Source organism: Liolophura sinensis, chromosome 8, assembly GCF_032854445.1.
Source record: "Liolophura sinensis isolate JHLJ2023 chromosome 8, CUHK_Ljap_v2, whole genome shotgun sequence".
Classification (NCBI taxonomy): domain Eukaryota; kingdom Metazoa; phylum Mollusca; class Polyplacophora; order Chitonida; family Chitonidae; genus Liolophura; species Liolophura sinensis.
Genome location: NC_088302.1, coordinates 8,838,262 through 8,850,513, shown reverse-complemented (window position 1 = coordinate 8,850,513; position 12,252 = coordinate 8,838,262). Strand labels below are relative to the sequence as shown.

General features: G+C 38.2%; 1 protein-coding gene across 1 annotated transcript in view; it reads right to left on the bottom strand.

The window, feature by feature from the left end:
- Positions 1-12,252, bottom strand: part of LOC135472531 (fibrillin-1-like) — a 104,059-nt gene that overhangs the window by 36,728 nt on the left and 55,079 nt on the right. Inside the window, 14 exon segments of the mRNA XM_064752075.1 lie at positions 1,151-1,300; positions 1,610-1,735; positions 2,158-2,283; positions 2,913-3,038; positions 3,563-3,685; positions 3,943-4,068; positions 4,755-4,880; positions 5,575-5,700; positions 6,184-6,237; positions 8,387-8,554; positions 9,034-9,159; positions 9,899-10,024; positions 10,944-11,183; positions 11,793-11,915. Of these exon segments, the coding sequence (XP_064608145.1) occupies positions 1,151-1,300; positions 1,610-1,735; positions 2,158-2,283; positions 2,913-3,038; positions 3,563-3,685; positions 3,943-4,068; positions 4,755-4,880; positions 5,575-5,700; positions 6,184-6,237; positions 8,387-8,554; positions 9,034-9,159; positions 9,899-10,024; positions 10,944-11,183; positions 11,793-11,915 (1,866 nt within the window).

The window sequence follows — 12,252 nt, the reverse complement described above, 5'->3', positions numbered from 1 at the left end:
ATCACTTTTTATTTGATTTATTTACGTATTTATGTACATGCCTGAGTACATTTCACTTATATAACAGCAGCCATTTTCATGAATGGATAAAACCACGCTCTTCTGAGTTAGCACAAACCTTTGGTGAATTATTGACAAACAAAATCAGGTATGAGAAATGTCATATATTTGGAAGGCAAGTGGTCTTCATGGAACTTCATGTAACACGACAAAAGTAAGCACTGTCTACCAAGGGTCCAAGAGAAATGAAAGCAGGGGATTCTTGAAAATTCCCTGTCAGAGTGAGACTGAACCTAAATTTCTTGTCACATAGTGAATGAAAAGATAACGAATTTAATACATTTCACATTGTAACTCAGCCCCAGTTAGCTCCCCTTATTCATTTGAACGGGGTTTAATGCTGCACACAATTTCATTTGAATGAAGTTTTAGAGAGAAAAGCAGAGAGAGGGAAAGAGAAACCACCACACCAGACACATATGCCATTGTAAAGTTGTTAGTCATTCTGAACCAGCCAGCAAGAGCTGAACTCTACAGTGCAATCTAACATGTCTGACTAGTTAATAAGGGCTGAAGAACTTCAGACAGAAGTCATTAGACGGAGTGGCCAGCAAAACGCTGGCAAAAATTATATCCCTTGAAGTAAATGCACAAAAACATAAAACAAGGGACTTGATCTTTCATTTTTGATCACTTTCTACTGATATTACCTAGCTGCCACTGATTCACTAACAGTAACTCCGTACTCATTCTGAAACTATTCCACGCTGTCACACTCTAGACTGATTCTCTCAGACATTACCTTCCATTGACTCTCCGTTAGGACCCATAATATGCCCAGGGACCATTGGGGCACAGATCTGCGTAGCTCTCTGCATTAAACAAAGAAAGACAAAAGGATGTAATCCAGAAATGAATGCGGCCAGTACAGTCCACGCCTGTGATTAACAATATCAAATCCTACCTTTTTTTCAATAGTGTCAGCCTAAGCTCAAGTCTGAAGGCAATCACACTCTTGAAATTATGGTCATTACCCTATCTGCTGGCTAACATTTTAACTAAAAAAAACTTCTCTGTGATCCTGGCAGTTCACTGAGTCATATGTTTATCTCAAAAGAGTTTTTTTCTAAGCTTTTTTCTTACAACATACCCTCTCCCTTTTCTGGGCACACATCACACGGGTCCCCGCCCCATGCCTTCCCCTGGGTGCAGCAACACTCCGCCTTGGTGATGTTGATTCTGAGTGGTGACAAGCATGTTCCATCCACAAACCTCTGGAAGCACAGTCCTTTACGCATGTCTGTAAGAAAATGTACAAATATTTTATTTATTTTTATGCTGCCACTTCTTCCATCCTGAAGTCAGTTTTATGAGTAGTGGAAACAGGAGTAACCAGAGTAAACCATTAACCATTGGCAAGTTCCTGATGAACCTTCCTACATGTGCTTTACGGATACTCTCAACACATTGATGACAGACGAGTGTTGCTGACAACGTGTCACCAAGGTGGGCCACACATGCGGTGAGAACAGGGGAACATGTATAAATATATGTATAAAGAAATCTACCTATGCAGCATGATCACACATGCCAATGTAGTTCTGCTTACCCATACATTTTCTTCCACTGCTGGAGAGAACATAGCCAGGCCGGCAGTAACACTCAAACCCTCCATCTGTGTTCACACACTGGCCATTCTGACAAATGCCTGCCTCTGTTAGACACTCATTCACATCTGCCCACAGGGAAACAAGCAAGAGTATCAAATTAGCCGTACAGACATTCAAATTGTATTATTTTATATTTATAGCAAGACAATCTAAATATGTCCATATATTTATAAGGAAGCCATTCTGATGTCTAAAGTTCTCTGTGTCACTCGCTTTAAATGTGATCATTTCTTCAGTGTTTATTTTGTACATATTATATTTAAAACTTGCTGATCATTGAAGAAAGTGTAGATGGTGAAAATTGTATGGTCATTATTCAGTTAAGAAGACAAAAGCAAGCAAAGTTTTTAATAACTAATGATCAAAATCGTATCATTCTAATGTGCAGACAGGAATATCTTTAATATCCAATGGTGGGAGTGGTGTAAAAATGGGTCAAACAGCATTTTTTCTTTTTTTCTCTTATTTTTAAAACATGACAACTCACCAATACATTCTTGTTGTGAAGGTCCAAGCGTGTATCCACTAAAACAGTTACACAGGAACCCACCCTCCACATTCTGACAGGTACCATGGCGACAGAGGCCCGGGATATCCTGACACTCATTGATATCTACCAACAAAAATCTTACAACACTGTCAAATCCCAGACTGGTTGACATCATCCAGAAACTGATTTCAGTAAACATACTATTGTTTTCTACACCGGGAAAAAGTGATTCCCAAATAACACTAATACCATTAAAGTCAAAGCTATCAAATTGTGCAGAGAGATACTACAGATTCTATGTATCGATCATACAAAGCAAATTTTGTATTAAGCACTTCAACTGTAAAGTGGAAAATGAGAGGGGTCTCCATAACCGTGTGGATACATGTGGTGTGCAGCACAATGACTCAGGAGCCATCCACCAGTGCAGTTGCTGTGAGGTCTTGTCCAGCTTATGCTGGCTTCCTCTCTGCCCATACATGTATGTGGGAACGTCTACCAGCAACCTGCGGGTGGTCGTGCTTGGTCCCACCCAGCACCCCCCCCCCATCGAGGCCCTTGTATAATTGAAATATACTTGAGTTTAGTTTGCCTTTCTAATGTCTTTATTTAGCTGTCCTGATAATAAGACAGACAGGCTTACATCATAACAACAATACCAAAAGCAGCCCTAGTATCTCATGAGAGTTACATGAGAATTCTGCTTCAGAACTGATGAAAACTCCTGTGAGAAATGATTGCGGAGTACTTACCCACACAGTTCTGTCTGTCAGATGAGATCTTGTAACCTGGCTGACAGCTACAGGTGAAGCTGCCAGGTGTGTTGATACAGCGACCATTCTGACACAAGCCAATCAGAGACCGGCACTCATTAATGTCTGGGAAAATGAAGGGGGACAATTGAAAATGAACTCACAGCATAAATAAGCTGTTTGGTTACATATTCATGTTCACAGATCTTACTGTACAATGCAGGAGTCACAGTCATAAATAAACTTCAGCAACCCAGTTTCACATCCAATTTTTTATGAAATGACATACTGATATTGTCAACGTTATAATATATCATAATGTTATGATTTTATGAAATAAACTACACAAAACTGACTTTTGACAGTCGACCTTCAATTCACACCCCATGACCAGACAACTGCCAATCATCTGGCTCGTCTGAGAGGGTAGATATTTCCCCATGAGTAGACACATTGTTCTGGAGATGAGAAGTTTACTATGGAAAAAACCCTGCAAAACATTGCCAGAGATTGGACGATTTCTACTTCCATCTTATAGACAGAAAATGTCTATGCTTGAGTCTGAACAAGATGTGTGAGGACTAACATGATTTACTACATATAAGTATATGCAAGTGAGGAAAAAAGTCTGAAGACAACACTGGACTCACCAAAGCAGTCTGCATTCTCTGTGAGTGTGAAGCCTGGGTGACAGATACACTCATAACCCCCAAGGTGGTTTTCACAGGTTCCGTTACGACAGATACCCGGCCTCACTTCACACTCATTGATATCTGAAAACAATTGAGCCAGAAACAAACGGATACAGTACATTACCTTCAAATGAAGGTACTATTCACCTGATAGTGCACTTTGAGTTACATGACACATAGAAACAACTTTACTGTTCAAGTGGCTTACCAGCAAAGTTTCATTTACTGTTGCTGTCTTTTCAAATCTGCTGCTGTTTACTGTTGCTGTCTTTAGCAACAGATCAGTGGTATCCTGTAAACAAAGTTTTCTCATAATACCTCCAATCACTTGTACTCACCTATACAAGAATCTCTACTGGAAGTCAACTTGAACCCATTCTGACAGATACAGGAGAAACTTCCCACCAAGTTCAAACAATTTCCATTGGCACATACATCACGAATCTCCTCACACTCATTTACATCTGTAATAAAAGTGAAATAAATATGGCTTACTTTTCACAAAAGATTTTTTAGGGCATAATGGATATGGTCTTCCTCATGTTTTAATTTTAATCCAGCATTTAGTCTCAGAGTAGAGTTAACGATGAATTCATCAAATCTGATTTTTGTTTATTGCCATGCCACAATAAAAGGAATCACAAGCTACAAAAGTCAATGTTCTAAGTTTCCACATAATTTTCAATCTGAAACTGAAATATATGGGATTTTTACTCTCAGATTTCTGTATTGTCTCTGGCTTCATGACATATATCTAGTCCAAATAAACTGAATATAATTTGATTAAGAGGCATGATGAAAAACACGGAGCAAGCAATATAAACATGTCATACTTCACATTGTACATCCTTGGAAGTCACTAAAAAATTGTGGCCCAAAATTAGCTGAAAACTACAGCAAATTGTAAGAATTAGAAAGAAATAAAATAAGAGGGTCACTAATCCTGACCATTAAATGTAAAAAAAGAAAAAAGGAGAAATATGGAGATACACACTGTAACTGTACAAAAAAGAACAAATGCTATGCTTTGCGCTATGTAGTTTACTACTCATGCTGAGGCCCAAAATCTTATTATACTCATTACAAATTATATATTAATGGCACAAGAGGGATTTAATGTTCAAGCTCTCCACCCCAATTAAGTCCTTACCCACACAAGATCGCTTATCTCGAGTCAGGTAGTACCCCTCAGGGCATTCACATAAGTAACTCCCTGGAACATTGATACAGGCAGAGTTCCCATTACATGGCTCCTGCTCACGGCACTCATCAATATCTGCAAATCAAAGACAGATAGTCAGTTTGTGTTTTAACAAGACATTTCCTGGAAGAAACTAGGAGAATATTAAGTGTATCAAGTAGAAGAATAAATGTACAAAATTCAGTACAATTACTAAAATTTGGTATATTTATTCTAAGGACCACAAGATATATACGCATATATAAATGTACATGGTTTTACAATCATTTGAAAATCAATGTTGATGGCATTTTGATATTTTACTCATATTTCATTGAAATGGATGACAGTGAAAATTACTTGATTAAAAATACCTTCACCCTTTAATTTCATTATAGGGCTAGATTCTGTATGAAATAAAAAAATTGTTCTTGATAATACCGAAAATAATCATAAATACACCAATATCTAACAGTGTTTTTTTTTTCAAAAGGTAGTGTTTTGTACTGTAACTCTAGACTACATATACATGTACTACTAAGACGGTCTCAGTAAACAAAGCATTTCTCACTGGTTATCAACCAATCAGGCAAAGTCTACATACAAACACACAACTTGTCAATTTGTCAAAGGGTAAAAGCCCCCACCCACATCATATATCACTCGGCCGGGTCTGACCCACATCACATCAAAGTTTTGTATCCCAATTCCTCACCAGTGTGACATACTTACTACTTATGTCCTAGTATATAAAGAAGTTCTTAAACAGATTCTCAAGAAAGTGACTTACCAGCACAGATGTAGGCTGCAGCATCATACCTGAAGCCCGGGAAGCACTCACACCTAAAGCTACCCTGCGTGTTGATGCAGCGGCCATTGCGACACAGACCTGGGATCAGCTCACACTCGTTCAGGTCTGACAGCAGAAAACAAGCATTTATTACCAGTAGACAACCAGTGTTTATTACCAGTAGACAACCAACATTTATTACCAGTAGAAAACCAGTGTTTATTACCAGTAGACAACCAGCATATATTACCAGAAGTGAAAGAGCATTTATCACCAACAAACCATGATAACATTAACAATATAGATGCTGAAAAACATATTAGGACATGTACTTGTTATCAAATCACTAGAGTTCCCATGCACACAAACATTACCATTCAGAACATGCAGATGTAACAGTTTAAGAAAAAACTGTTATTAAAGCACTAGTAACATCCCATAAATACCTGGAGCAAATAAATAATACAATCCAAATGTACAGATTCAGAAAAATTGTAGTTTGCAACAAACATGTCAATACAATTATAAAGAAATACTTACATTTATATATAAACACTGCTTAAAAATAATTTTCTTACACACACTGCACATACCAACAGATTCACTTACCTGGTGTGATTCGAGTCTGTCCTCTCTCCTTCCCGCACAAGGCCCCAAACTCCGCTACAAAATACACGCTTCAAAATCATCATCAAAGATTTGACTCCAATACAATCAAGAAAAACAAATGAAAATTTAGTTGTCTCTCAGATCAACTAAAGAGACGTTGTTGATTTTAAGGGCCACCAGATATATAGGCATATCTACATGTGTAGATCTGAAAAGAATGTTCGGTTGTTTGTTCTGTCTGTATACTGTGGTAGTGCATGTAAATATATATTTGGTGATCTTCCGCAAAATAAAACCACGAGTGTATGATCCTGTTTATCCAATAGAATTATTATAAGACTATAAAACAATGTAGGTTCTGGTTCGGGCTATAGCTTTGTGAGTCAAACATGCAAGACTCCCTGTTCCATTACACTGGGTACATAGAAATAAAATTCATTTTCACATGGTTAATTTGCATACAAGTACACTCAGACATTGTTGCACATTACCAGTGTAAGCCCTAATGATCTAATGACAGCATTCATTGTGTGGAGATTGGGGTATCAATATTATAAGCGACAATGTATTCAAATATAAACAAATATGATGTCGGCACTGTATACAAATCACAATCAAAGGACATGTCGACCTGATCAGACCACAGATGTATTTTACAATACCTTCAATGGTTATGAAATCACATAAATACACCCAATTTAACATTTTTTGTGGTGGTTTAATTGACTGAAATGTCGAAGATACAAGGAAATAAATATTAACGATTTGTGTATGTGTAAACTAATTGAAATTTAATTGTAACTCACTGTGAAGGTATGTATTTGAACTCATTGAAATCTGTCTGCTAGACTAGATCTGGCTGGAGATCTCGCAATGAAAACAAGACTACAAGTCACATCAAAGGATAATTCCCTCCCCATTCAGGGCAAGCCAGACATACCCAGCAGCCCAGTCTGGTCGTCTTCAGCAGCTAACAATGAGGCTCAAAAAGGTGCTTCTTTACATATGTGCACAAGGGTATAGGCCTATATGTTCACCCTGTTTCTGTCACATGAAGTGAACAAAGGTCTGTACAAGGATTTATTTCAGTGTATGGTTGAGAAGCTGAATGTACACTTTGAGTCCTTGAAGAAGTGAAGTGTTATCCAATATTTCAATATTCAATAATTAAACATGTACCATGAGCCTACAAGGTTTAAATGTGTTTAATCAGCCATATTGAAATTTTCTTCTCTACATGCATTCCAATATTCAAGGTATTTCAAACAGGAGTATAAATTTGCAGCTATTTGATCAGTCTCTATCTTTTGATATCTACTACATCTAAATGAGTAATAGCACTGCGCTATAGCCCACACTGGCGTCCCAAATGAACCCCTTCAATACAGGACAACGTGTGGGAAAATTTCCTAATGTATACAGAATGAACTGCCAATCAACCATTATTCCCGCCAAAACCATGCAGCTGTGATAATTCCAAGGGGCAGGTCACTGAAAGTAAATAATGTAACTGGTCAATGTTGAATTCTTTCAGTTACAGACAATTGACTGTAAGCTCTCAGGAAATGTTAGTGTGTCATTTACAGTAATACAATGTTTAAAAATTGTTGCAATGTACTAGTACATGTATGTGAAGCTTGTGATGGGTGTATTTCTATGCCTGCATCCATTTCCACACCTGCAGACACCATGTTCATGTATTACAAATCACAAACATTTAAAAACAAGCATGCAGTCTGGGTGCTTCTGTCCGCAAATGCTTTGCTTTCACCTAAATGTTTTTTTATCGCTTGGTCAGATATGTAAAACGTCTTGAACAATCTCCCTTGACTTGACAAGACAGTCGTAGCTTCAGATTTAGCTCATAGGCGATTGCTAAAGTGTTTAAGACTGACTTGTTTCCTTTCAAACCACATCCCATGAATGTGTCCGATTGTTTGGACCTGCCGGTTATGCTTACAAAGCCAGCCAGCCAGCTGTTCGTAGCAATAGGACACGAACGGCATGGATCCTACATCGGCACACCACCTTGTCTGACCCGCCGTTCCAACTTATGAGCTCTTCCCTTACACTGACCGCTATCCATTTTGTGGTACACTGAAAGGCCAATTATGCACCCTTGGCTCTCTCCTATATGCCTATATTCATATCAGCCCAATTCTTCCACACAGTTATACACAGAGCGAGTATAATTCTGACATACGTGAGCCTTCAACGGGACATGCGTGACACGGATTATTCCAGGCTCGTCCGATAGAACAGCAGCACTGTCGCTTGGTGATGTTGGTGGACATAGGATTCTCACAGATGATCTGGTAAGGTGGACGGGTTGTGTTCAGGTAGTCAATGTAACAGTTAGACTTCCTCATATCTGGTAAAAACAAAACAACCAGCAAAGTAAACAGCCTTGTACAAAATAACCCATTAACCTTTTTGCATAAGACAGATCAACTTTCAGTGCAATTTATGTATATTTTTGATTTTATTTTGGAGACAAAACTACATTGGTTGGATTGGCCCGTTTCAGGGCTGCAGATAAGTATAATTTTATCAGTCAACTTTATTCATTATAATTATTGTATATGTTCCCAGTGTAACATTTTACAGAGTGTGATTAAGACAATACTCTTGCTTTCCTCTCCGACCATACCTGGGAAGGTATGGCAGCAACCTGCTGATGGTTGGGAGTTTCCACCGTGCTCTGCCTGGTTTCCTCGCATGATAATGCTGGCAAGCCTTGTATCAGTAAAATATTACTGAGGACAGCGTAAAACATCAAACAAATAAATAAATGTGATAATAGTTTTGAAATATGATGCAAATTTCTGTAATAACAAAAACCAAGCATACCCATACAGTCTCTCTCGGATGGCATCATCATGTGACCAGGGGGACAGACACATGTATAGTTGCCTTCTCTGTTAATACACGTTCCAGGGCCACATAAACCAGGTATCACCTCACACTCGTTGATATCTAAAAACATCAGTCACATGTACAAACATAAATGAATTTGGCACTAATCCATTAATATGAAACAGTTTATTATTTAAACTCAACTGTAGATGTAAAATATTTAAAATATATCTATTAAAAATTAACTTTAATACAAAACTATGTACTCTAAAAGTCTCTCTCTCTCTTTATTTATGTTTTTTTTTCTTTATTTTTTTGTGTAGGTTATTTATTTATTTACTAAACTGTATTTCCATGCTATCAGAGCACTTCTGGTCATCAGTCTGGTCTTGGAATCACACAAACCCAAATCAAAACATGCTTACAGTGACTGTCTACATCACGTATGGTTGTGACATGGCAAAAACACGCAGAATTTTAACACAGCTTTTTAACAAATTTGTGATCATTGCTTTGTTTTTTTCCAAAAAACCCACTACATCTGCTTTGAAGAGCGAATGTGTGGGATCCTGAACTCATGGACACATCGTGGTAACTTGGATATATGGACACATCTGACAACATAAATGAACACATTTATTTACTAGGTTTCCAAGCTGAAAGCCTGTTGTTCTCGACCTAAAATATCATAATTATTCTTTTCAGCCAGCATTTATGTTCTTCTTATAGAAAAACATAAATCGCAATTGTTTGAAGTTTGGCAGCAAAATATTTGCAGATAATATCTAGGATAACCTAGGATAAGTTGAGGATCCCATGCTGAGCTGCCTAGTTATCTGTCCCATGTTGACAACCTTACCTACACACTGGAGCCTGTCCTGGTCTAGGGTGTACCCATCAGGACAGACGCAGGTGAAGCTGCCAAACGTGTTCTGACATCGGCCACCTTTACACACATTTGGGATTTCAGCACATTCATCAATGTCTGGAAAACAAAAACATTACAAGTTTGTCTCATCTAAGCTGTAGTCACACAATCCTTATTCAAACATGTTTACATGGGAAACACTTTCAAGATAGCTTGTGAATGCAGATTGGATTAGATGTGAAATAAAGTACATGTAGATCCAATGAGATAACTTCCAAGCTATTCTCTTGCAATAAATGAGTACCGAGTACATCACAAAATCATCACAAAGGCTGGAATGAAAAACTGCCCACACAGCTTTGACCTGAGGTACATTAGGCAAAAAGGGTTCCCCCAATTCAATGAAGAGTGTCTTGTCCAACTTCAAAGTATGCTATACAGTTACTGTATTAAATCTCCAGTTTCACATTTTTCTAACATTTTGTTTGACTCTGATTGATTTATCCACCTTATAGGGCCACTTAAAGAGTTTTTATGAAGTTTAAATAATTTCTTATCAGAAAAAAAGACAGAAGAAAGTATCATCATTATGCCTTCATGTGTATGTGTTTCTGAATGAAGATTTTTACCCACCATACTTGAGGTGAAGTGCAGTAGTGTTCTTAAACAGGACATAGAATGTGATTATCACATTAAATAATAGCCCACAGAACCAGTGCACACAGGTTTCAGATTTGCCACTTTGTGCACAGCTGATTGCTCACCAAAATAACACTTGGAACAAAAGTTTAGGTTTTCATTGTACTTTTGAAACTTGTGTGACTTTAAAGTGAAGTTATTACCACAACAGTCAACACAATTGCTTGACAATAATCTGTACAAGTCATCTGGCAACATCTTACATTCATTCAATGATGAGATGTATGTAAGATGAAAAAAAAAATCATTTGTCATTTTTAGAACTTGTATTGCGAGAAAAATCCAGAATTATTTCTTCTTCAGGAGTTCCTATCTTTGTCTTCTGCATATTACTGACCTTCCAGAATAACCGTGACAGTGTTAGGCCTGAAACCTGGACCCCCAGGGCAGAGGGCATTGTATTCAGCTGATCCATTCCTAGGGCAGGACTCACAGATCCCCGGGCCTCTGTCACCCCAACCCCTTCCCACTGTACAACAGCAGGTGGCCCGTGACAAGGATGACCCAAGCACATCCCGGCATTGCCCAGTCCGGCTGTATAAGGGGCTGTCCAAGTAACATGTGCCTAGACGCTTGTCTGCAAAGATATTGTTGAAGCTTTAATCAGAGCAACAAAAACTGATGAGAATGAACTTGAAACGGACAATATTCCTTCATGTAACATTACAAAAATGAGATAAAGGAAAATGACTACGTGTAGTTGCACCTATAAAAAGAGTACTCTTGAGGCAGAGTCAGTCTTCATGCACATTCCCTTGCAGGGAAAAAACTACAATTACACTGGATGCAGAATCTAGCTTGTCTGTCTACTTAACAAATTATCTGTAAAACAGTTACATGTGTACACAGCCAATCAACTTCCATTCACTTCATAGGCACACCTTCATGTATTGAACATGTAAGAAATCTGCACATTAACATCACCTTGGCTGCCAAACAATGACTTACTTATACACAACTGCTGTGTATAGGTAACAATGTTGAGGACACCAGACAAGACATTCCACCCACACATAGTTTCGGTTATGCAGTCCTAATACCGACAGGTTTATTATGCTGCAACACTAAAACACCATGATGAGGACAGCAAACGACACCCCACCCAGACACAGTGTACATGTACATGTAGGCTGAAGTGTCAACTGTCCTCCCTCAGGTATGGGTTTACTGTTTATATTTGACTCACCTACACAGCCTGTGCCCGTAGGATTCAGTTCGTAGTTAGGGGGACACTGGCAAATGTAGCTGCCCTGTTTGTTTATACATGTTCCATACTGACAGTTATCTTTATTCACACACTCATCAATATCTGCAGAGGAAAGAGGGACATGACACTTCAAAATCTGCATTAGCTCAAATTCGCACATGAATCAGGTGATTGCAATTGATGATTTGTGAATATTGTTCCTGACTTAAGATGCCCCGAAGATACAGACAGACAGAGCAAAGTAAAGACATCACATCACAGAATGGAACATGAAAAAATGAAGAACAAGTCAAGTACATGTAGAAACACATCTTTATCTTTAGCTTTATCTTGTTTTCAGTATAATAAGCTTATTCATATGCATTAATGTGATGCAAAAGTTGAACAATTGTAAATCAGGAGGGCTACAGGAGTCTGTGAGGTTCCCAGAGAATCTGTG